At 51.6% G+C, this 24303-nt stretch overlaps 9 protein-coding genes across 9 annotated transcripts; 6 read left to right on the forward strand and 3 right to left on the reverse strand.

The window, feature by feature from the left end:
• Positions 1 to 396: 396 nt before the first annotated feature.
• On the forward strand, positions 397 to 1218 carry BCR37DRAFT_386830 (uncharacterized protein; the record flags this gene model as incomplete). Its single annotated transcript, XM_040870479.1, has 1 exon — positions 397 to 1218. One exon carries the CDS (start codon positions 397 to 399, stop codon positions 1216 to 1218), a length of 822 nt encoding a protein of 273 aa, XP_040726132.1.
• A 273-nt stretch (positions 1219 to 1491) lies between these two features.
• Positions 1492 to 2980, reverse strand: BCR37DRAFT_386831 (pseudouridine synthase; the record flags this gene model as incomplete). The annotated part of the gene is made up of 2 exons (XM_040870480.1): positions 1492 to 2727; positions 2768 to 2980. 2 exons carry the CDS (start codon positions 2978 to 2980, stop codon positions 1492 to 1494), a joined length of 1449 nt encoding a protein of 482 aa, XP_040726133.1.
• A 280-nt stretch (positions 2981 to 3260) lies between these two features.
• BCR37DRAFT_282340 (P-loop containing nucleoside triphosphate hydrolase protein) lies at positions 3261 to 8071 on the forward strand. Its single transcript, XM_040866834.1, has 2 exons — positions 3261 to 3376; positions 3423 to 8071. The coding sequence occupies exons 1-2, from the start codon at positions 3374 to 3376 to the stop codon at positions 8043 to 8045; spliced, it is 4626 nt and encodes a 1541-aa protein (XP_040726134.1). The 5' UTR covers positions 3261 to 3373; the 3' UTR covers positions 8046 to 8071.
• Positions 8072 to 8096: 25 nt separating this feature from the next.
• BCR37DRAFT_345938 (glycosyltransferase family 1 protein) lies at positions 8097 to 8612 on the reverse strand (the record flags this gene model as incomplete). The annotated part of the gene is made up of 1 exon (XM_040867648.1): positions 8097 to 8612. One exon carries the CDS (start codon positions 8610 to 8612, stop codon positions 8097 to 8099), a length of 516 nt encoding a protein of 171 aa, XP_040726135.1.
• Positions 8613 to 9555: 943 nt separating this feature from the next.
• On the forward strand, positions 9556 to 10980 carry BCR37DRAFT_378853 (glutamine synthetase). Its single transcript, XM_040869137.1, has 2 exons — positions 9556 to 9668; positions 9755 to 10980. Exons 1-2 carry the CDS (start codon positions 9621 to 9623, stop codon positions 10784 to 10786), a joined length of 1080 nt encoding a protein of 359 aa, XP_040726136.1. The 5' UTR covers positions 9556 to 9620; the 3' UTR covers positions 10787 to 10980.
• Positions 10981 to 13690: 2710 nt separating this feature from the next.
• Positions 13691 to 16050, forward strand: BCR37DRAFT_378856 (uncharacterized protein). The gene has a single exon (XM_040869138.1). It carries the CDS (start codon positions 13705 to 13707, stop codon positions 15892 to 15894), a length of 2190 nt encoding a protein of 729 aa, XP_040726137.1. The 5' UTR covers positions 13691 to 13704; the 3' UTR covers positions 15895 to 16050.
• BCR37DRAFT_378857 (uncharacterized protein) lies at positions 15975 to 16829 on the forward strand. The gene is made up of 3 exons (XM_040869139.1): positions 15975 to 15993; positions 16043 to 16120; positions 16167 to 16829. The coding sequence occupies exons 1-3, from the start codon at positions 15988 to 15990 to the stop codon at positions 16644 to 16646; spliced, it is 564 nt and encodes a 187-aa protein (XP_040726138.1). The 5' UTR covers positions 15975 to 15987; the 3' UTR covers positions 16647 to 16829.
• A 1233-nt stretch (positions 16830 to 18062) lies between these two features.
• BCR37DRAFT_386837 (uncharacterized protein) lies at positions 18063 to 19526 on the forward strand (the record flags this gene model as incomplete). Its single annotated transcript, XM_040870481.1, has 1 exon — positions 18063 to 19526. One exon carries the CDS (start codon positions 18063 to 18065, stop codon positions 19524 to 19526), a length of 1464 nt encoding a protein of 487 aa, XP_040726139.1.
• Positions 19527 to 19644: 118 nt separating this feature from the next.
• Positions 19645 to 22153, reverse strand: BCR37DRAFT_392294 (uncharacterized protein; the record flags this gene model as incomplete). The annotated part of the gene is made up of 2 exons (XM_040871130.1): positions 19645 to 20837; positions 20878 to 22153. 2 exons carry the CDS (start codon positions 22151 to 22153, stop codon positions 19645 to 19647), a joined length of 2469 nt encoding a protein of 822 aa, XP_040726140.1.
• Positions 22154 to 24303: the final 2150 nt, after the last annotated feature.

The following is a 24303-nucleotide window of genomic DNA, read 5'->3' on the forward strand; positions in this document are numbered from 1 at the left end:
AACAAAATGCTGATGACTTGAGCACCCGTACCATCTGCGTACATGATTTCTTTGGCATGATCCTATCCAAGTAGCCTGACACTGTCGAGTCATCGATTGCGGCACGGGAACCAAGTCCAATGTCTTTTCTCTGTCAAAAGAGGTGCTGCTGATCATCAGACACTGATCACCGCTTTGTTGGCTCGCAGCGTCGCATCGTAGAGTCTAGACTCTAGACCGGATAAGTCCTGTGTCATCCATATGCATGTGAATGTTCCCACATCATATCGTTCTGACGTGTCTGTATCTAGAGCATCCAGTCTCTATAAGAGCGAGATGACTCCCATTCCATAACGTCGAGAACCAATTACTTCCAGTAGCTCCACAGTTGTCACTTGGACTCATCTGTCGCCCACCATGCTCTTACGATACTGCCTGTCCATTGGCACGCTGGGCCTATCTATCTCTGCAAAACCCGAGTCGATCCACATCGAATTGACCGATAAGTACATCCAAGAGCTTGACTTATTTTGGACGCTCGAAATGAGGCAGGCCGCTCACAACAACTCTTTTCAGAACCAGGGTGGCAAAGAGTCTAATTTTGACTTACCCTCTGGACACTTGCACCGACGAAATCCCCCAACCTATAGTCGCGACAGGTCTCCTCCTACTACTGCGAAAGTTGGCGTGGAGCACATAGCTGGCCAGGCTTGGGTTGGCTGGCTTTACTTCCACGGTAATGAAGCTGGGAAATTCAAGCCAAAATCCTGCATTGCCTCCATTGTCGCGTCGCCGTCTGGGAACTTAATCGCCACTGCAGCGGAGTGCGTCTATGACCGACGTACAGGAAACACCTATGATGGTTTTGTGTTCTTCCCCGGAGGCACACATGATATGTGGCATGTGGAAAGCCCTTGCTTTCATGGGCAGTATAAGGACGGACGGGATGATCAGGCTGCTAGATGGAATCTGGCATTTGCCAGAGTAGCCAAGAGCAAGGAGGGAACGTTGGGCGAATTGTATCCCTACCATCCTCAGCCATCCTTCGAAGACCTGCCTAAAGCTGCCGAGTCGTCTGTGTGGATGGTGCAAATTTGGAAGCCAAAGGGTCCTCCAGAATCTGAATCGCAGCCCCGGTATTCTGGGCCATCCGCTCTCTTGCGCTGTACGTACCGTTCTCACGGATGGCTCCGTAAAGTGCTTGGACTGACGCACATCTTTTTCACCTCCAAGTCGTGATACCTTCCTAAATGCGACGTGAGGGACGTCGGCTCTCCTGTCATGCACTGGTCTTCTGGTGGCTCAGATGCCCTTGTGCAAATCGGCGTCCTTATGTCAGTAGACCTTGCCCCTTTTGAAGGCAACTCGTTTGTCAGGTGGGATAGAGACGCCGAATTTTTGTATAACTACGCGGATAGAAAGAAGCTGGAGGGCTAGTCAAGCTTCTGACAATGGCATCGCTAAACACAGAGCACGTATTCTTAGCTATTCATCCTTCTGACGTCTCTCAAGTTAATCTGGAGTCATCTGTGACTGTTGGACATTCTGTTCTTCTACCAGCGTGGCACGAAGCTGTAGAGATGGGGCAATTGCATCATCTACTTTGTGAAGAGCACCAGAACCAGCTGTATGCACAGGTGTGCCTGGCATCTTTGCATTTTTCGCAACATTGGCAGGGACATGCCTATCTGCCTCCACGGGCTGAACGTAAGGTTTCATGACGCCGCACCAGTCTGCAGCAGCCCACTCCGGCTCTTCAGTCTTGTAGGCCCAAGACCCATCATCCGCCGAATACGATAGAGCATGTAGGAAAATGAGCAACTCATCTTGCGAAGGGTCAGAGTAGAGTGGCGCACCACATTCGCTGCAAGATTCACCCGTGAGCAATTCGCCCATACGCTTTTCGCGTTTCGCAATGGACTCTGCTTTAGTATCGATGGTGACGAATTCGTGCTGACGGCTTTCAGTGACGATGCGTGGTTCTTGTGAAGTGGGTGCGTAATCGCCAAAATCGGCAACTTGTGAGCGACCTAGACGATTCAGCTTGTCTTCCAATTCTTCGTCGGTTTTGGTGTTGGCTTGCGACATGTCATCGCCCCAGACGCGCCTATTGGCGTAGATTGGATCATTAGCGATCGGGTGACCGAGCCATTGAAGATGCACACGCAATTGATGTGTGCGGCCGGAGAAGGGTCTGCACCAGACTAGACTCGTTACTCCATTGTATGACAGCTTGCGAAACATGCTTTTGGAAGGCTTGCCATCTGGATGAACACGATTGAGGCCGTACATGGGATTGATGCTCTTGAGCGGCTGATCAACAATAATGTCACCTTCTGGGAAGTCTCCGACAACGCGAGCCAAATACTCCTTTGTCAATTCGCGATCAAACAGGTATTGACACATCTTTTCGGCAGCACTTGCGTGTTGCGCAAAGAACATGAGACCAGACGTGAGACGATCGAGTCTGTTGCACGGTGCAATAGTCGGAGCAAAGTTCTGCTCAATCGACATGATGTTGAGGACTGAGTTGTGCCGATAGCGACCAGCTGGATGGACTGGCACACCCGCAGGTTTGTTGATAACGATAAGATCATCGTCACAGTGAACAATCTGGACGGGGCGCAAGCTGACAGGTGGCTCGTGACGATGACTCGTGTGTGTCATGACATCGCCATTTTTGAGAATCATCTCACCGTCAGACGGCTGTCCATTGACACGTACTTTCCCATCGATGATGGCTTGTTTCTATAGTCAGCAGCTGTTGAGTGACTGACAAAGTACATACGTAGTACTCTGCATCGCGATCGCGGAACTCGGTGGTAAAGATCTCCGTCAAGGTCTTGCCGAGCCATCTGCCTTTGACCCAAGTTTTGAACTCAAAATAGTACGGCTTGACCCTTCGCAAGCCCTTTTCGTAATCATAGATGTACTCTGCTCCTTCGAGAAGCTGTGAATTAGGTAGCTTGGGAGATACTTGGACCTTCTTGACCTTTGGCATGATCCCTTCAGGGATGGTCTGGCGTCGACGAGGAATAGTGCAGTAGCTGCGGCCTTTGGTGACCAGCCTAAGTGAGCAGATTTGGGAAGCGTTCAGCTTGAGAGATGAGCTCAGCTGTATTGGGGGCAAGAGCAGGTCTATGGAGGACTAGTAATCTGCAAAATTCAGCAGTTGCTATCGATGAAGAAAAAGTAGTTGGATTGTGGTGTTGCGATCTTGAGCCTTTCACGCGCCACAGGACTCAAGCGGCAGCAGCAGCAGCAGCAGCGACAGAAACTACAGCAAGACCAGCACAAACAGCCAAACAGCAAACGGCAAAGGGTACGGCACAGATGCCATCCTAGCGCCGTCTTTTATCATTCGGTGCAGTCCTCATCTGTAAAGTTTAGAACCATGGTGCGTTGCTATACCCCTTTACAAGTCATTGGCGCTGACAAGCTAGGCAAAGCAGGGCCGTCGCTCGCGCGATACGCAGAGCAATTCAAGCAGGGCATCTCCAGAGGCAGCGCCAATAGAGACAGCTGCAACGAGTAGACGCACAACGCGTGCCAATTCCATCAATAGCACTCGTTCGCAATCCGCAGCTGCCATGTCTGGCTCAGAGTCGGATGAACAAGCCTTCCCTAGAGCTGCGTCTCGAAAGTTGGCAGGCAAGCGCATAGCGAGTGACGGCAATGGCAGGGCTACCAAGAAGGCTCGTATCATGGTGCGAAAATCTTCAAGGCAACAGGACGATGCAGATTACGCAGAGGAAACTCAGGAGGAAGAGGATGAATTGAGCCGCACCAATTCGCCGGCGAATGTCAAGCAGGTCAAGTCGCGATCATTTACACCCGTCACTACAAAGAAACGCGAGCAGCCTGTCTACTTGTCTGACTACTCTGAAGAGTGGGAAGAGCGGCACTGGGACATTTGCGAAGCGTGTCGTTTAGGGACCACAAAGAAACTCATCTACTGTCAAGGCTGTGCAGTTGCTCTGCATCAGGAATGCATCTCTGCCGATAAGAAACACAACATTGTGCGCATTGATACCGATGCATGGGTGCTACAATGCCGTCACTGCGTGAGCAAGGCCGACAAGCCGAGCAGCAATCGATCGTACATCACCGGCAAGGTTGGACCAGCATGTCAGCCTCTCATGGCTCCCAAATCAAAATGGCAACCACCCAAAGAAGGCCATGTCGTTTCGGACCCTGAGCAAGCGGCACGCGATGCAGACGCTGCGCGCGTATTGCAGGAAAGGGCAGATTTGCGCAGCATGATTCATATCCCTGAGAACGTCATGTTTCGATGCACACGATGCTTACGTCCAGCCTTGTATGAGGACTTGCCAGCAGATGACGGGACGGATGGCGACCCCTCACAGTGCCTTGAATGCAATCTTTATGCAAAACAACGCATTCATCTCGTCCTTGGCTGGCGAGAACTCGGCGAAGAGCGATTAGAGACGCTGGAAATCACGAGAAGTGAAGCACCATCAGATTGGTTGCGAGAGTACCTCGTCAAGTGGCAAGATCAATCATTCCGCACAGTCGAATGGGTGCCTGCTACATGGCTCGCTGGCGCCGCTTTTGCAAAGAAGCGCAATTTTGATCAGAAAGAGCTGGAACCTATCAGGGATATTGCAGATGTTGTGCTCGATGACTGGACCAAAGTCGACGTCGTGCTCGATTGTGAGTATGAAGAGCACAAGCGCTTTGACGAGATGGGCTTTGAGAGCGAAGAGGAAGCCTTTGCTGCAATACACAAAGTCAGTCGCATGTATGTCAAGTGGCAGCAAGTGCAGTACGAGGATGTCTGCTGGGATGAGCCGCCAAGTGAGGCCATGGACACTGAAGGAATTGAACGAGATCGCTGGACTGCCTTTGAGCGTGGCTATCGCGATTGGGTGCGAGGCTTCTATGTCATGGTTGACAAACAACATGCAGTCAAGTCTGCCAAGCTCAACGACTTTCAATTTGTGCGCCTCGAAAAGAAGAAGCAACCTAAGAATCTTGTCGGTGGCGAGCTCATGCCATACCAGATGGAAGGGCTCAATTGGCTTTACTACCAGTACTTTCGACGCCATCCAGCAATTCTCGCAGATGAAATGGGACTCGGCAAGACCATCCAAATCATCTCCTTCCTCAGTGTTTTGCACAGCGACTGGGCGATCGGCCCTTTTCTTATTGTCGCCCCCAACTCTACCATCAGCAATTGGAAGCGCGAATTCCAAAAATGGGCACCTCACATGCGAGTCGCAGCTTACTATGGCACATCTGCAAGCCGGACTGTTGTTCGTGATTTCGAGATTGTGCACAATGACACGTCAGGCAGGCCACTGAAAGTGCATGCGCTCATCACAAGCTACAATACCATCGAGCAAGATGCGGCATTTTTGAAGAAGTACACATGGGCTTGTCTTGTTGTGGATGAAGGTCAACGTCTCAAGAACGATGAGAGTATTCTGTTTAAGCTGTTGTCAGAGTTCCGCGTCAATCAGCGTGTCTTGCTCACTGGCACGCCGTTGCAGAACAACACAAAGGAATTGTTCAACCTACTCCAGTTCCTGGACCCCGACAAGATGGATGCAGCGACGCTAGAAGCACATTACGATATTGAGAAGCAAGAGTCTCTTTCCGAGCTGCATCAAATGCTGCAACCCTACTTCCTACGACGTACAAAGACACAGGTGCTCAAGTTCTTGCCGCCCAAGAATGAAGTCATTGTACCGGTGACAATGAGCGCGTTGCAAAAGGAGCTATACAAGACCATTCTCAGCAAAAATGCAGAGCTCATGCGGCTTGTCATGTCTCGTTCTTCTTCAGGCAAGCCAATCCAGAACTACAATAACACGTCGCTCGGCAATGTACTGCAACAGATTCGCAAAATACTGTCGCATCCTTTCATTTATTCGCCAGACATCGAAGAAAAGGTGGACGATGAAGCAGTCTCGCTTACGAACCTTACAAACGCATGTGCCAAGCTTCAGCTACTTAAAGTCTTGCTACCACTGCTCAAGGCGAAAGGTCACCGAGTGCTCATCTTTTGTCAATTCATCATGATGCTTGATATCTTGGAAGATTGGCTGGTCGCTACTGGTATTCAGCATGCACGCATCGATGGCAATACGCCGTCGCCTGAACGTCAAGAAGCCATCGATAAGTTCAATGCACCCGAATCAGAGCTGACTTGCTTCTTACTAAGTACACGAGCTGGTGGTGTTGGTATCAATCTCGCCACAGCCGACACAGTCATCATTTACGACGCCGACTTCAACCCTCATCAAGATTTGCAGGCTGTTGCGCGTGCGCATCGAATTGGTCAGAAGTCCAAGGTTGTTGTCTTCACGCTCGTTACGCGGAATACCGCTGAGGAGAAGATTCTGCAAATTGGTCGTAAGAAGATGGTACTCGATCAGCTCATTATTGAAAACATGGCGACCAAGGAAGAGAATGTGCCTTACCAGGAAATTTTGTCCTTTGGTGCAGCTGCGCTTTTTGAGGAGGAAGCCAAGAATGAGCTTGTCTATGATACAGCTACTGTCACGAATTTAATTGAAAGCTCGTATGCGGATGTCCCTGTTGTTGAGGAAGAAGCAGACGACAAGAAGGATTCCTTTGGTTTTGCCAAAGTTTGGGCAGGCGATGCCCTCGCTGATGATGATCTCGGTGAAACGGAGGGTAAAGAGGCGACGGATGATTTGTGGGCCAAGATTCTTGCTCAACGTGCTGCTGAAGCCAAGGCGGAAGCTGACAAGAAGTCTGCTGAATTCTCAAAGGGCCGAAAGCGCACTGTCAAGGATTACAGTGAGGCTGCTCAAGGCAAATCAATTGAAATGATGGCAAAGGGTAAGAAGAAGACTGCAGTGGGTGGACTTGTGGTGGGCGACAAAGCAGGCTCAGCGACAGTCACACGAGAGTCGACGCCTGAAAAGCCTGAAGAAGCCGTGGCTGAGCCTGAAGTGGAAGATTGGTACAGTTCGGATTATGTCTCTGAAGGCGATGATGACGAAGACTATGAAAGAGAGGCTGTCCCGCCTGAACAAGTTGCACTGGAGGCTACTGCTTTAGCAGCAGAAGGCGGAACGACTGCTGCAAATGGCACCGCTGGTTCAGCGACTCAGGCGAGTGTTGCGCCGCGCCTTTTGAGGCCATGTAAAGTATGTGATGCTATTCACGCTGGTGGTCAATGCCAGCTACGCAACATCCCCATTGAGGTGTGCTCTTTGTGCAACACGCCTCATTTTTCCGGTGGTCGGACACACGCCTCTCAGCAGTGTCCAGTCTTCTCTGATATCTCTGCAATGCGCAGGATTCTCGAGGATCTGAGGTCTTCCAATGAGCCAGCTGCGGTTGTGGATAAAGCTACCACGTATATCCGAGGAGCTATTGGGCAAGTCACGAGGCAGGAGCGTGATCGAGTACACAAGGAGTTGCAGCAACAAAAAGCCGCACAGGCTCTTAAACCGCAAGCAGGCGTGTCATCGGCTAGTCCATTGACGCAAACTCAGCCAACCACTACATCGACCACTCCAGCTACTGTGGGTGTGCCTGTACAAGCCCAAGGTAATGCTCCACAGATCGCTCAACCCCAGCCTGTCATCATACAGACTCAACCTGCAGTACTTGCACAGCAACAGACCCCTGTGGACGTTGCCCCGGCATCGGTCGTTCAGCAACCAAACCCTGTGGCCAGTCCTCCCCCACCTCCACCCGTGCAACAACCAAAGCAGCCGCACACTGTATCGCAACTTTTCCAGCAATCTGCGGCAGGTCCTTCAATTCCGCTTGTTGTCGCACAACAGCCAGCAATGGTTGCGCCTGCACAAACAATGCCGCCCTTCCCAAAAACGCAGTCTACCACGAGTCTTGGGATAGGTCCAGTCCAGCTACCATTCAAAACGGGACCATTGCAGCCTTCATTACCGCCTGCTCGGACGCATCCATTCACACAGTCTAGCGGACAGTCTAGTGGACAAACCATGCCTGTTCCTGGAGCAAGTCAGACTGTCGCGCGTCCGTCGAGTGTGCAAGCATTATTGGAAGCCGCGATGCGCAGACCACCTGCAACGAAGGAGCCATGAGATACTCATTTCAATGACGTTACTTGAGAAGACGCACGATGGATGCCTTTTTTAAATCTTTCCTAGTTCTTCTGCAATGATGCGATTGAGAGACGTGCCATCGCTTTTTGGTAGATTGTTGAATGCTCGCTTTCGTTGATTTTGCAAGGATTGTAAAACGCCTGGTAGAGAAGTGGGTGATGCAGCGAGACAATAGTCTTCTTTGACGAGTGCATCGCGTAGTTCCACCTGATGATTATCCATCAACGTCTCATTTGCAACGACAATCAGAATCGGCTTGGTCTTCAAGCGTAGACATTCAAGAACTGTACCAGCACCGCAGTGGGCGATGATCAGGTCTGCTTGGGCAAGCTCAGCGTGAAGGTCTGGTAGGTAATCCATCACCTCAATAGAAAGACCCTGTGCATGTGGCGTTGTGTGAGAGAGGGCAAAAGGCGACCGGCCTGCTTGGATACGTACGCTAGTGATGCCTAGTGCAAGCAGTGCCTGCTGTGATGATTCTTGTAGGCATGCTTCGATGAGTGGGTCGAAGGTTGTGCTTCCGACCGTGATGAAGCAGTGTTGCATGATTTGTTCAGCAAGTAGAGGCGAAATGTGTTATCAAACGACAAAAGCACGTTCCAGGGGTAAAACTTGACGGTCTAGCAGCAGCTCGCTACTGTCGCCAGTGTATTTGAGGCAGATACTAGACGTCTACGTGGAGAAGACTCTGTAGTATGTTCAAGTATTTTGTCGACTGAAGTTTCTTCTTTATTCAGCACACAGTCTAGCTATAGTAAAGATCCAAGTGCTTTGAGGTAGGCGAGCCAGGCAAGATCTGGAGTCGTCTGCACGGATTTCAGATTGAAGCTGACTGACTGCTGCCAGTTGCCTGCGGTATTCGTGAGCCTCGGCGCCGGTCAAGTGCAAAGTGATTCCCCCCGCAGTTCGGAAGAATGACCCAAAAATTGGTCTCACGGGTGCAGGACACTTTCCCTGGCCTGGCACGGCGTTATCTCAAAGCCGGAGAGATCCGCCAGCACCCCGAGTGCGCCCGAGGCATTGACGGAACTACAGATGGCTACAGATGTATAGGTTGGATGAGCAGTGAGGAAGCAACGACGGGGCCTGCATGAGTGTGTCGTGCGACTACATGACCGGCGAACCAAGTTGAGGGAAGTGGCCAAGGTCTCTCTCTCTGCTGCTGCTTCCGCCTGGGCCCTCGTCCGATATCTTCCTTTTTCTCTTATCTCGCAGCCCGCACCACGCAGCCAATGGCAAAGCAGCCAATGAGGTCGACATCTATACATGACAGTTAGCAGTCCAGCAGCATAGATGGCAGGGCATTAGGTGAGACTAGGTAGATACATCCTGCGCATGACCTGCTGCCTTGAGCTCTGGCTGCAGCAGTATTTGTGTATAGCAAACCTCAGGAGAGTGACGTCGCGGGCCGCAGCCGGCTTGGCCAAGATGCGAAAGTCAAGAAGAGGTGAAGCGTGTGCTCAACCAGCTCGTTGTGTCGCATATAACCCGCCCCCGTCCCAACCCCCTCCCTCCATCTCCCATACCCAACACATCCCTCTATACACATCCAACATGTCTGACCCTTCAAAACTCCCTGGGCGCGTCACCTATGCCGCAAACGTAAGTCATTCATCTGCTGGTCTCGTTCTCCTCACAAGACCGCATACTCTATTGATGCGCAACAAGGCTAACCCACTCTTCCGTAGCTCAAAAAGTACCTGGATCTTGACCAGTGCGGCAAGGTGATGGCAGAGTACGTCTGGATTGACGCTCAAAGTGAGCTGCGTTCCAAGACCATGACACTGGACGCTCGCCCAACCTCAGTAGAAGAGCTGCGCGAGTGGAACTTTGATGGTTCCAGTACAGGTCAAGCACCCGGTGAGAACTCGGATGTCTACCTGCGTCCAGTCAAATTCTGGAAGGACCCTTTCCGTCTTGGTGACAACATCATTGTGATGTGTGAGTGCTGGAACGCAGATGGCACACCCAACAAGTTCAATTTCCGTCACGAAGCCGCAAAGTACTCTGAAAAGCACACTGCGCAAGAAACGTGGTTCGGTATTGAGCAAGAGTACACGCTCATGGATGAAGCTGGAAAGCCGTTTGGCTGGCCCAACGGTGGTTTCCCAGGTCCACAGGGACCTTACTACTGCGGTGTCGGTGCAGGCAAAGTCATTATGCGTGATTTGATTGAAGCGCATTACAAGGCTTGTCTCTACTGCGAAGTTCCCATCTCTGGTATCAACGCTGAAGTGATGCCTTCTCAGTGGGAATTCCAAGTCGGTCCTGCCACAGGTATCGATGCAGCTGACCAAATGTGGTTTGCTCGATTCTTGCTCGTTCGCATTGCAGAGGAGTTTGGCGTTGTTGTGTCGTATGCTGCAAAGCCCCTTGCTGGTGACTGGAACGGTGCCGGTGCACACACCAATGTCTCCACCAAGGAGATGCGTGAAGAAGGTGGTATGAAGGCCATCATTGCTGCCATTGAGAAACTCAGCAAGAGGCATATTGAGCACATCAAGTGTTACGGTGATGACAACAGCCAGCGTCTTACCGGTAGGCACGAGACTGGATCCATTGACAAGTTCGACTATGGTGTCGCTAACCGTGGTTGTTCTGTGCGTATCCCCAGGTCTGTTGACCGGGAAGGAAAGGGATACTTTGAGGACCGTCGCCCCGCTGCATCCATGGACCCATACCGTGTTGTTGGCAAGATGCTCGAGACTCTCTTTGAGTAAGCTTGTTCAATTGATGGCCAAAGAAGTGGGGTGCTTTCTAGACGTACGCGCTATACTTTAACAAAAACAAAACTCATCCATCAATGCTCATTCATTCGTTCAATTGCCCATTTGGTAGCATACATAGTAGACATTCATCATCTGCTTAGCCTAGTCACTACAATTCATCAGGATTTTGTGAAAACTCTCCGATCCCTTTGACCAGTTCACGCGCACTCATTCCCTGCAACCCAGCAATCGGTGCATCCAACCCAAGAATTGCACCAGCATTCAAGGACTTTGCAGACATGAAATCTGGTGCACGCACTGCAAGTTGTGTTGCTAAACGCATCCCTGCTTCTCCATCCTCACTAAAACTGCCATGATTGTGTCGCTGTTGATTGACCACACTCGGTGCTTTTACTGGACCTGGTCGTTTCTGTAGAGAATTCTGTCTGGATAGCCCCGTTGGCCGCTTAGCGATTGGCAGAGCCTCAGCTGCCTGATTGACACAACTCGCTGATGTATCCTGCAAAACGCGCTTAGGTGCCCTGGCCGGTGAGCTGGCAGTAGAACGTTTGATGATTCTGTGTGGCACGAGAACACCTGACTTGGTCGTGGCGACCGTTTGCTCAATGACAATCGGATGCCTCTTCAAAGCCTCTGTAGCATTCGCTCTGGGCATCACAAGAGACGGTGCTGAAGCAGTTTGTTGCAATGTCTGTGGTTGTTGAACGAGCGCAACAATCTTGTGCAGTGATGGACCTTTTGTACGCGCAAGTCCACGCTGTCTTTGTGGGTTCAATCGACTGAGTGTCGAATTCGCAGCAATACGACGTGCAGCTGCGTCCAGGTGTTGTTGAAGATGCCGTTCCTGCGTTGTATCCACTTCATCTTCATCCGTGTCGGCTGTCTCTTCTTGCATGGTATGCGCAGCAACAGGCGCTGTGGCAAGTGGGAGTTGCCAGCCGTCGTCAATAGGGGGTGTCGCTGGTGCTTGGGAAAGCTGGAAGGAAGCCAATAGATGATCTAGCTTGCCAACAGTCTGTTCATCTGGTTCTGCAACAATAGGCATCGTGATGCGTATCTGTCCTTTGCTCAGCTTGCGCCTCGTTTTGGGCTTGACGGGCGCGGTGAACCCATCTGCATCTTCGGTTACAGACGGTCTCTGTGGTGACGAGCGAGGCGGTAGAGCTAGTAAATGCATGAATTGCTCTTGGTTGCATGGCTCTTTTGAGATGGCGACTGCCTTAGGCGTAGCCATAACCATTTCCTCAGTATCCCTCTCTTCAGGGGTCTGAACTTTGTGGAGCTCGTCAATGGGAGATCGAGAACATGGCCAGAGCAACGGCGTCGCAGGACACAAGTCAATATCCTCCGTTGGAGCTTGCATATGATTGGGCTCAGGCTCATGCGCGAGTACACTTGCTTCCGCCCTCTTGTCTTGCGTTGGCCCTGATTGTGAAGAAAGTAGCTCATCAATCAAATCCTTGAAGCCATCTGAGCGTTGTTCTGACATGCCCCAAGCTGCATCAAGGCCTGGCGCACTCGCCATCTCCTTATCGACTGCAGTCGCTGCAGATTGGCCACAACGCGCGCGTTCACTCATCGGAGCTGGATGCAATTCATGACTGACTTCCATAGCGCGTTCGTGAGCTTGCCAAGCCTTTTCGAATGCATCATCGTCGTCTTCGTCTACTGCAACTTGTTCCGCCTCGGCAAGCCGTCCCTCACGTTGTTGTTTGAGTAATGCATCTTCCATCATGCGAAGTCGGTTGGCTCTTCTATCTTCGTCTCGTTCCGCAGCAGTGCGAAGGCCTTGTGCTACTTTCGAGAGCGCTGATATGGGACGCTCAGTCGATTCACTTCTTGATTGCGCCTTCTTCATTCTCCTTGGTGGTGGAACTGGAGCGACAATCTCAATACATTCCGGAGAAGAAGACCGATCTCTGCCAGGAGACTCGCTTGGCTTAGGTCGAGCGACTCTAGAACGCGTAGAGAGAAGCCCACGTTCCTTGCGTTTGAGTGACACAATACGAGGCGCAGGCTCTTTTCGCTGAAGAGTCTTAATAGTGGTTCTTGGGGGGCTTTCGCCAGTCGACACGAGGATGGGGCACTGCGAGTCGCCAACGGATTGCTTCGAAGTCTGTAGGGTTGCCTGTACTGGTGGCCGCGGTGTCTTCGGGCCACTTGGCTGTTTGGAAGATTCAGCTTGATTTATGAGTGATTGCTTGATTGAAGCCTTGGAAGTCTTTGCTGCCTTGACTACCGTTTCCGGTAGTAAGTGATCAACAGGCTCTGGACTGGCCGACTGGTCGGACTGCACGCGCTTCGATACTGTTCCTAGCGATGACCGGTTTGTCTTTGTTGAACGCGACAGTGGTAATACCATAGCAGGGGATTCTGGCTCTGGCACTAAAGTTGCCTTTTTGTTGAGCATGTTATCCAGTTTGCGCTTGCCAGGCAGAGGCGTTTGTACAGCCTTTTGCACCGAAACCATCTCTTTGGGCGTCATGACAATATGCCGCGCATGCAAAGGTGTTTGACTCGCACAAGACGGGTAGATGCGCTTTGTTTGAGCGATACCCGTTGGCGTTCGAGTTGGCGCTTTATACGCGCCCGAACGTTGCACACTCGACATGAGATGTCTTGCATGGACAAGGGCTCCCTTTGCAGGCGTCTCTGTCGGTTGCCGAATGATATTCTCGAGATTCGCATGCGTCGTCACGAGCATGTCTCCAATACTCACCAAGTTTCGTGCGAAAGAGAGCTCCATGTCGCTTGTTATCTTCTTGTTTGGAAAGAACTTGCAATCAACCTGCTGACGCTCCTGACTGTAGAGGAGAGCATGGGAGTTGAAGGTATGCCACTTGAGAAAGCCGTCGTGCCATTTCTTCCTCTTCTGCGTCACGTCCGGCGTGTACATGCATGAAAACTCGATGATCTCGTTTTGCGCCGTCATAATTAGTTCAGAGCCTCAGCTGCAGCATGCTCTGCACATGGATGTGCGCATGTGTTGTTGGCACGCGCCGTTGTTGGTTTTGTGCTTGCGGTCGCGTTTCCCGTTCAAATTTGTCGCAGCAGCAGCAAACTCAACGAGCATTTTGCAAGGGAAGAGCCAGTCAGCAGAGGATGCAAGGGCCGTCTATTGTATGATCGAGAGGGCGCCTTCTCTGGCATGCCTTCGCTTCCTGCGGGCGATCGTCAGCTCGCCGCCTGCTGGAGCTGCCGCCGTGTCAAAATCAAGATGTCGGCGAATGCATGCGCATACAGAATCGACCGTTTCCTCGGTCTGGCCTCTATTTCGTAAAGCTCTACAGGCAGCATCTACGACGTCTAGCCGCAAGATACCGACAGCGACGAAAAAAGCGGCGCCTTTGGCGAATGACAAGCTACTTGACATCAAACATTGGTCAGCAGACGAATACCTCAGTGCCCTGACAGCAGCCAAGTATCGAAAACGCTGGGCTACCATCGTACACTTGTACAAGCAAAGCCTTGTGCATGATGTACCATTGAACGAATGGTCATTTGACCTCTATTGCCGTGCAGAGGCGTATCAGGGGAACGCAGCCCTCTTAAGACAGCTTGCGCTGGACTTGGTGGACTCGCCTGCATCTGCGTCCACATGGCGCATCAATACCATCATCCATGGACTCGTCTTGTGTGGTGATGTCGCGACAGCCATCGATACTGTTGGCGAGCTACTTCAACTAAACAGCGACAAGCTAGATACCTCGACATTCAATGTGTTACTCAAAGGCGCTCGCCTCGGTAGTGTCGACAGTGACTTACTCAACCAAGCTGAAGATATGCGTGCTCAAGTCGAGGTTGGAAAGGACATCATTAGCTACAACACACTCATCAGTGCATACCTCAAGCTGGGAAATAGAAAAAAGGCATGTACATACCTGGATCGAGTGCTTTCCAATGGGCTTGCCACAGAAAGCTCATTTGGCCCCTTTATTCACGATGCCCTGCAGCAGCACGACTGGCAGGAAGCTCAAAACTGGTTACAGCGTATGCGTGATCTCGAAATTCCGCGGTCCATCAAGACCTATCTGCCATTTCTGGTCAGCGCATGCAAGCAATCCGACTGGGACAAGCTTTCTGAGACGCTGTACACGATTTTCGAGGAAGAAAAATTGCTCCTGAACACGGCGATTCTCAATGTACTACTGCACGCTATCCTGAAGCAGCGCGACTATGAACGTATACCTGACTTGATGGCTTGTTTTGACGACACGATCTGCCCAGATGAGAGTACTGCGGTCGCCATCCGTGCACATATTCGCGAGCTTGAACAGGCAGCGCATGAGACAGTACCTGACCGCGTCGCCGCTAGCCTCCTCAGGTCTGCAGAGTCTTGGGAGATCCCCATGGCGACGAGTATGCGTGGCAGGGATCGATTTGCTCGACAACGGGATGAAATCAAAGCATTCATTGGCGAGGGAGACTTCAGGAGTGCCGCTGTTGCGCTGAATTCCGTTCGACGACGTGGCGTGCGTCCTCCCCTGTCGCTTCTCTATGCCATCTTCCATGGCCTTGTTCAAAAACGACGCTTCAAGTACGCACGCGAGATTTATGCGTACATGACTACATTGCCAGGCCAAACGTCAGAGAAGACTCATACATCCTTGTTCGCTCTACTTCAGGGTACAGGCCCTCAACTAGAGCGCGAGGTGGAGCAGTTACTCCAAGCATGCATCGTGTTTGATGATCGGCCGGGTACTCAGCTATACACAGCGGCTGCAGTGAAGCTTTATCGAGATGGCCAGTTCTTTGCTGCCATTCGCCTACTGAGAAACGCAGTGGTTGCATCAACGGGATTATTGCTCGATGTGGTCGCTTGCCTCGTGCTTGTGCAATGCTATTCGAAACTCAAGGATATCGCTGGTATGATATGGTGTCTTGAACAGATGAAGAGTAACAAGTGCATATTGGATACAAAGGCACGCAGACGTGTTAGAAGGATGATTGATGAGGTGGATGAGGGTGAACAGGGCCAAGATCGCGAGGGCGTGCAGCAGGCTCTGCAACTCCTAAGCGAAGTACCTGCTCAGGGTCGTACACTCGAGCGAGATGTCATGAGACTTGCTGAAGGATTGGCAAAGCATGAAAAAGCATAATTTAGCATAATTTAGCATAATATAGATGATGATGTAAGCATCGATCGCATGAAATGCGATTGATCTGCTGAATCCTTCACAACACACTTGACAATGCAGGTACTATAGTTGATGGCTCGCTTCTACACATTCGCTGACCGTTGACTAGCTCTTCCGCTGTAGATCACTCTACTCTGTTGCTTCGAGCCACGCTAGATTGTTTACCTCTCCGGCATACCCACATGTGGTACGCTCAACCATGATATCAAGGCATCTCGCTGACAACTTTCCAGCACGTCACCAAGCAGAAAGACGGTAAAAGTGCTGCTGTCTCCTATCTATCAGAGCCCAGTCCGCGCTCTCGTTCGATTGTCGGTTGGTGTCCGCTCAACAAGGCAGGCAATGACCTTGATTTGACACAACCCAGACACTTTGAACATAACCCAGCTTTCCTCAAAGCTTTAGAGGAAGTGTGTCTTGCTCATGCACATGAAGATCCCATCTTACAAGCAATCGCAGCGACGCAAGATTCAGGGCACTTGCATATCGCTGATGAAAAGAACCCACCGGACTATGGTCGCATTCCGTACCCAGAGGATATTATTGGCACTGTGCGTATTGAACATGGTCAAGTCGTTGCGGGGAGCTTTCGGGCCATGAAAGAAGCATTTCGGCCGGCGAGTATTCATGGTATTGTGAAATTGCCTGCATACCTGGAAGAAAAGTTACTTGCGCTGCTTAAGAAGGAGGAGGCATCCGTCAAGCGCGTCTAGGCTCGATTGATACGCTCTGCTTGGCACTGATACAATAGCAATTGAGTCTACACTGAGCTGACATAAGCGCACTGTGCTAGTCCCATGATCTTCGACCTGTCAAAGGCTAGTCAACTTGTCAATGTCATATCGTTGGCAGACTTGAGTTGGCCGTGTCCTGCCATGCTCAGGTTGAACGTCTCAGGTCTGCTCATCCTTCATGACGCTTCATCTACCAGATTTTCCAGGTCAGACCTGCCTCAATGGATACTGTCTTGCCAGACTTTTGCCATGTCCATATCCATGTTCGCTTCGACGCCCGATCCCTGTCTGCATGACTAGCGCAATGAGCATGATCTTGAACTCACGTTGTCCCTGATCCGATGTCGCCATCGTGCATGTACCGTTGGAAGGCTTGGGGCAATCACGTAGGTTCCGGGGCCCTCTCGTTGTCACTTTGCCATTGGTCACCTTTTAAAGTCTGACTACTTATCACTGTCACTAATCAGCTGCTCATGACGATTGCTGGCCATTGTGGCCCGCAGCCTCCGGGGTTTGTCTGCCAGAAGGATCAATTCTGGTAGCGAGTCTCAGAAGCGAGACCTCGGCGAATGGGAGCGGAACGTGGCCCCGCATATGAAGTGTCAGCACTGTCAGCACTGTCAGCTGCTGCAGCCACATAGACAATATTAGATAGTGTCACAGTCAGGAGCAGTGTCTGTGTGTGTCCTGGCTGGAGATTGAGTACAGATGGAGCCTGCCTGGCTGATAGGAACCAGTTGTATACTAGTAATGCTACTGATACTTCCCCCGCGGATGTCCCGTTGGCCAGAGAGAAGGGAATCTAGACGCGCCGCCTGCCTGCCCCTCCATGCGACTGCGACAAGGCGACACTGCTGCGACACCCTGGCCCGGCCCCTACTTGAGACAAGCTTGATTCCCTCAAACGAGCATGGTCGCCTGGCACCTGCAATCGCACACCGTACGAGAGACAAACAACACATAACCAAACACACCGCCCTCTCTGCCATCATTCATTCTTCACCTCAATCCCAGCAACAACCACCCTAGGCCGCTCCAACAATCAACAGGCCCATCTGGTCAAAGGCCCCTCAACGACAAACAGAGGGAGCGCCGGCTACGATTGGCTCCGGGCTCAGGAGACAAGAGCGTACGCTACGCTCGACGAGCAACGGGAGGTTTGCAAGAGCTGGACTCTCTCCTCTTAACGGCTTTCTCCGGTTTGTTGAAGTACTTTTGAGCGACAGCGTGTTTATAAGAAGTCTCTGTGCTCGGCCCTCTTGCTATCCGTCACCCAACGACTCGACACCCTCTTGGCTTGTCCCTGGCCTTCGATTCGACAACTGTACATCGCCAAATTGGCCTGGACGGAACGGATCAAGCGGCTCTAGGCTTACTCCTTAGCGACACGACACCATGATGGACTGGACCGCAGCCCTCATTGCGCCGAGCACCGTTCTTTTTGTTGTCTCTACGGTATTCTTCACTGCCCGGATACACAGAAGCATGCTCCGCTCACCCCTGGCGATCATCGATACCGCCATCATTAGTTTGGCCGCAAGCTTGGTCTTGGCATCTTTCATACTCCTGCTTGTCATGGCAGGGAAAGGAAACCTGCGCGCATACGATGATACAAACTTGGCCGCAGAACTGGCAATGGAGCGCGTCCAGAAGCAACTCTTTTATGCCTTTGCTATCTTGGTCCGTGCCGGGCTAGCCTTGTCAAAGTTGTCGCTCGCCATCAACTTTTTTGAAGCCTCACAACTCGTCAATCGATCTTGGTATAAATGGCTGACACTTGGTGTCGTTGTGGTCATGGTGTTCAATATTTCAACGGCCTTCATTAGCGCCTTTCGATGTTTGCCCATCTCTGACAAGTTCAGTACCGGGCTGGAAGATCAGACTTGGGCATCGAGTCATTGCATTGACAAGCGCGTCTTTTTCATTGTGCAAGGCTTGGTAGCCTGTGCAACCACCGGCCTCGTCACCTGCGTCGGTGTCCCTCTCGTTTGGAGAGTTTCCAGCCGATTCAAGATTGTTGGCTTCACCATGCTCTTCATGGGCCTCGTGTGCATCAGCGTTTCCATCCTTCAACTTAGCTTCATTTTTACGTGGGACCATGAAGTGATTGATCCAGCACTTGCTCATTGGCGTCAAAATCGATGGATGTCACTCTCACAGTGTACCATGTACCTATTATTCCTCTGCGCCTGCGTACCGCGTGCGCTCGCCAACCTCTTTCAACGACGTCAGTCGTTGCGCACCATGGACGCTCCAACAGGGATGACGGGCGATGAGAAGGATCAATTCTCCTCAGTGGCAGTCTCAACCATGCAAAGTCCCACATCACCACCACCTGGTTCAACCTTTCCAGCTGGATTCTCACCCATGAGTATGACCTTTCCAGGTGTTGTGTCCAGTGGATTTGGTGGTGATGCACTGGACTTGAGGGATATGGAAGATACATCAGACTGGCTTGCGCCCACCTCACCACTCGCTGCTAGTTTCGAGCAACGTCTCGGTGCCTTTCAGCAACGTCGTGGCGAATGGGAAGACCTCTACCAAACAGACACACTGGTACAAATACGGTCCTTTGAACAACAATTCCCAACCGGTACAATCTCTGAGCTGCCTTTCGCCTCATCCGCGATACCGGACCAAGAGAGAGATATTGAGGCGGATCCCATTGCAAAGACAGACTTACAAAAGGCTTACTTTGACGAGATGGCGCAATTCAGACAACATTTCGATGCGCAGGCGCAACGATTTGGGAGCAGAGATTTGACGAGCGAGCCAGGAGAACCGTCAACAGCGCCGCGGATAGCGAAAAGTGCGTTGGAGGGACGGACGATTGCTGAGGGTGAAATTGTTATGTATTGAACACATCCAGCCGGCATTTACATACAGGGACGAGGATTGAACATAGTTTAATACACATTCAATGCTCAAATAAAAAGAATTGTTGTGGCCAAAGCGCTCTTGAATAAGGGCAGGGGACTTACATTCCCCAATTGCCTGCAAGGAAGAGCGAGTCCATTCCGGCACCGGCCAGCAGTGCCGCCCAATCACCAATATCATCCGTGCCGCCCACGGCAGGCGCCGACATGAATGCTGCACGGGTATTGTAGTCAAAGGGAGGCCAAGGACCTTGTCCACCAGCACTACCATTCGATGGTTGTGCAGCAGCAGCAGCAGCAGCTGCAGCAACGACTTCTTCTGCCGCTGCGACTTCTTCAGCTGATTCATGGTGCGTGTATGCTGCAAATGCCTGTGTTCCAGTGATGGTATTGGCGAAACGCGCAACACCTTGACCAACACGAGCGAAATGCCAACGTTTACCGAATCGCTTGCAAGCACGAAGGAATGTCTCGAGCGCTACTTTAGCCTTTTGCTGCACAGCAACGTCTGGGCAAAGCATCAGCAGACGAAGCAGAACCATTGATACAATGACGTTCAGAATGGCAATGGTCCATGGCCAAAGCTCGTCGCACAACACAGGATCCATGTTGTCAATCAAGTCGACATAGTCGTTGCAGGCCTTGACGAGTCTTCGCTGGTGATCAAGAGAGTCAAAGACACTGAGTTTACTGGACTGCAAGAAAGGTCGATGTGCATTGATGATGGCGCCTTCAATAATTAAGCGCATATGCAAATGGGAGATTTGCACCAAGACTGGCGAAATCTCTGGGTCTTGCTCCGTAACGGCTGCTTGCTCAGCATAGGAATCGCGTACTTGATTCTTGAGCACCTCGAGCTCTGCAACAAGTTGTTTCGCCACGACTGCAGAGACTTCCGGGTGATCATTCAGCGTGCGAATGCCACGGACGCTGTAGAGAGTCGTGACCATGCGCGCAACGATACTGCAAATGCTTATGTAGGCGACGAGCCATAAATCATAACGGCAGCGCAGATCCGGCAGGCGCACGTCATGTGTATCGTCTGTGATGAGTACTTGCATTTTCGTCATACTCGAGATACGATCTCGCATGACAATGTACCACCAGATGACACGTCTTTGGTACTTTTCATCTTCTGGTAGAGCCCAGTCTTCTGGATCAATATGCAGCTTGAGTTCGAATGCAAAAGAAACGCACCAAGATGTCAGTAGAAGGTTCTCATACTGAACGGGATATTCAGAGAGAAGCAGTAAGGTCTTTAGCGAATCCATTGTGATTGGGTACACTTCCCTTTCTTTAATGTCAGCAAATGCCCATGATCTGGAAAGACGTACGAAAATAGGTTCCCGCAAACCGATGAAAGGCATTACCGCGACGAATGCGCTGTGGTACAGTCCAGTCCGTATTGCAACATGCCGCCAGGGCATAGACTGCACAGGGAAAGCTGTAGCTTCTCGTCATGAGCTCCTCAAAATGTGCTTTTGACGTTGTTCGGGAAATGACACGCGGTGCAACGTGTGTCATGAATAGCTCTGTCAAGCGGTCACCATACAGTCGTTGCCACGCTGCAAATTCATTCGCCGCTTCTTCGGGAATCTCAGCACGACTGTAATTCCCAATGACGCTATTGGGAAAGGAGATGCGAAAGATGGAGAGCGCGCCAGAGGAGAGTCTACTGAGGCTGTTCCAAAAGACACGCTTCTCAGGTGGTAATTCTGCATTGGCATCTTGATTTGCGAGGCCTTGTTGCAGGCACAGGTCGAAGAATTGATCATCAAAGGTACTCAGAGGGCCAAGCAATCGATCTGCTTGTATGTCTGCAGCACATCCAACGCTTCCTTCGTCGTCGCCATCCTGCTTTGGCCGCTCAGAGCGTGCGGAAGAGGTTGGGGGCTGCCCTGTGCGATTGAGTCGAAGAGCACTCGCAGAAGGAAGTGGCTCCATGATACTGCGAAGAGCACTAGGCGGCGGTAATGTCGCATCTCTGTGCGCATTACTATTCAAGACTGCAGGTGTGTAATTCGCTGGACTTGTATTTGTTGCACTGCCGACCTGCCAAGACTCGAACAACCGTGCTGGTGGCCCCATAGGCGGATACGGAGCTATACTTGACGTTGCTTCCGTTCCAGCAGCAGGCATAGTGAAGTAGTTGTTGTTGATCGGCAAAGGCGGCAAAACAGGACTCTGCGTATCGAATCCAGCATGCGCAAAGCGTGGTGAAGCGCTCTGTTTCCTTGATAAAGGACGCAAGTGTCTCCCAGGCGACATAGATCGGCGGCGTTCTAACAGTGGTCCATCCATAGCTTGCTGCAGCCTGCCCTCAAGCTGTTCAATGCGCGCCTTGAGTTCTCCGACATTGCCAGTTCTTCGCCTTTTCACTTGCGGTTCGATCTGTACACACTCTGTTCCGTGTCTTTGACAATACGCACAAGCATGTCCCTCAGGGCCCGGCACACACTTGACTTTCCTAGCCTTGCACACGCGACACGCTCGAAAGTTGGATGGTGGTTTTTGCGTTGAAGCGCCAATACTCGCCGTCATTGGATCGTCACCGCTTTGAGACATGCTCATGTCGGGCGAAGCGCTCGCACCCATTTCTGTCGTGTTCATGATGACAACGAAGGCCTGTACTGCATGAAGATGGCGAGATCCCACGTCTTTCTCAATTTGGGTTTGATGCGTCGGTGTGCAAGGGTCTTCAGATCGACTATTTGTCATCGGGCCAGTGTCAACCTGTACAGTGTACAACTCAATTACTACATGCGCATCTATGGAGGATGTCTCATTAAACGGGTGAGCAAAGTCTGAGTGGCTGAATATGCGAATACTTCTTTTTACAGCTGAGGAGCAGCGTTGCCTGTGATAAGCGGTCGGTGATTCGGCCTCGATGGCGTTGTCGGCGACACGCTTCGATCCTCCTTGGCCTGAGCAGGCGAGTCTTGCTTCTTATTGCTGCCCAAGAGGGATGTGATGCGTTGAGCGACCGAAGACTTTCGCCTCGCTTGAGGTGAGGCTTCCGCTGCAGGCGGCGTCGTGGCACCGGGAGGTGGTGCATTTCGCAAAAAGTCGGCAAGCGATTCCAGCTGAGGCTGCTTCCGCCGAGGCAGTCCATACAACGAGTCGTCATCATAGTATTCGTCTTCTTCTGCGTCACCAGTGTCTTCATCGTCATCACCGCGATCACTAAGCGCGGATTTGAAGCTACTCGCGGGCATGAAGGGGGACACGAGAGGGAGCGTTCGTCGTTTCCCTGAGACGGGAGTCGTCGGGGATCGCGGCGAGGTCACCGCCATACGAGAACCAGAACGATCCGGTGTAGTAGGACTCAGCATTTTGAGCAAGCCGGAGGATCTTCTGTTGTTGGACGGCGCGGTTTCTTGTTCAAGCTGTTCCTTTCTCGCCAACTCAGCCGCATTTGCCTCACTGGCCGTTGTGCCAACCTCCACTTTTCCAGTACCAGCGGGGAGATTCGCGTAAGCAGGTCCAGCAATCAAGCCATCATCCTCCATTGGCTTGCCAAGTATGACAGGACCCTTGACTTTCGTGTCAACCAAGACAGGATCGGGTAGTGCAGCACCATTGTTGATTGGCGGCGGTACACTTTGCAAGAACTCTGCGAGTGATTCGCGAGGGTTTACGCCGCCCTTTGTGCGTTTTGTTGTGGTCACACCCTCGAAAAGCGCCGCATCTTCATCATCTGTTTCTTCTTCAAGAGGTTGTCGAATTGGTGATCGAGTCAGAGTCTCAGTCTTGAGTGCCGCGGGAACATTTGTTTTGACAGTTACGTCGTCAGGTCCGGTATTACGCAGGAACACAGCGAGTCTTGTTGTGTTAGATGCTCCACCACGGGCCTCCCTAGGCTCCAACGATACAGATTGCCTGGGCTTGGCTTCCACAAACAAATCGCTCGGCGGTGACATGTTGGCGCGAGGCGTTGTTTTTGGCCTCGCCGCTTGTTGCTCTGCAATGGTGGCTTCGCGCATAGCAATGACCCGCATTCGTTGTGCTTCAATATCTTGTGCATCGCGACTATCCCCGAGACGCAGCTTCTCAGACTGCATGAAGCGTCCGTAGTCCGAATCTGGCTCTGTTTGACTCGGCATTGATAAGCCAAGACCCTGAGTACGCCCACTGAATTCTTGCATTGACTTTTCCTGGGCCACGTTGCCAAACTTTTCGACGATACCAATCTTGGGTGATTGGACGCCAAACGTGACACCCTTTCTTGGTGTCACCACACCCGATCCAGTCTGTGGGCTTTCCAATTTGGCGTTTGCTTCACGTTTTGCACTCGACGCAAAGATATCAGATTCATGAGTTTGCAGGGGCGTCGTGGGTGGCGTCTGTCTGACCTCGTCCAGGCCACGCAATTGCGCAGCAGCCACATGTTCTTGCTTCGACCACATCGTTGCCTTTTGGATTTCTGCTGTCGGAGAACCAGTACCTTGTGCACTGGTTGAATTGGCTCGCGAAGACCAAAGGCCAGGAGATATATCGCGTGTCACTGCCGAGTAGACGGAAGCGTCCGACTTGCGGGGAGCGGTATCATACGCGAGAGGTGGTGCAACTACCGTTGACTGCTTGCCTGTTGAGGACACCGCCGAGATGGCATCTTTTTCTGGGATTGCACTCAACGAGCTCATGTGTGGCGGCGGACTCAATGCTCGAGAGGACGAAGCAGCGGGCCGCGTTGGAGACGCAGTCTGCTTCACTTCCTTCTCCCTCGAAGGAGGCGACGTCAGTAATTCTGGATTGGGCAA

Source organism: Protomyces lactucae-debilis (genome assembly GCF_002105105.1).
Source record: "Protomyces lactucae-debilis strain 12-1054 chromosome Unknown BCR37scaffold_7, whole genome shotgun sequence".
Classification (NCBI taxonomy): domain Eukaryota; kingdom Fungi; phylum Ascomycota; class Taphrinomycetes; order Taphrinales; family Protomycetaceae; genus Protomyces; species Protomyces lactucae-debilis.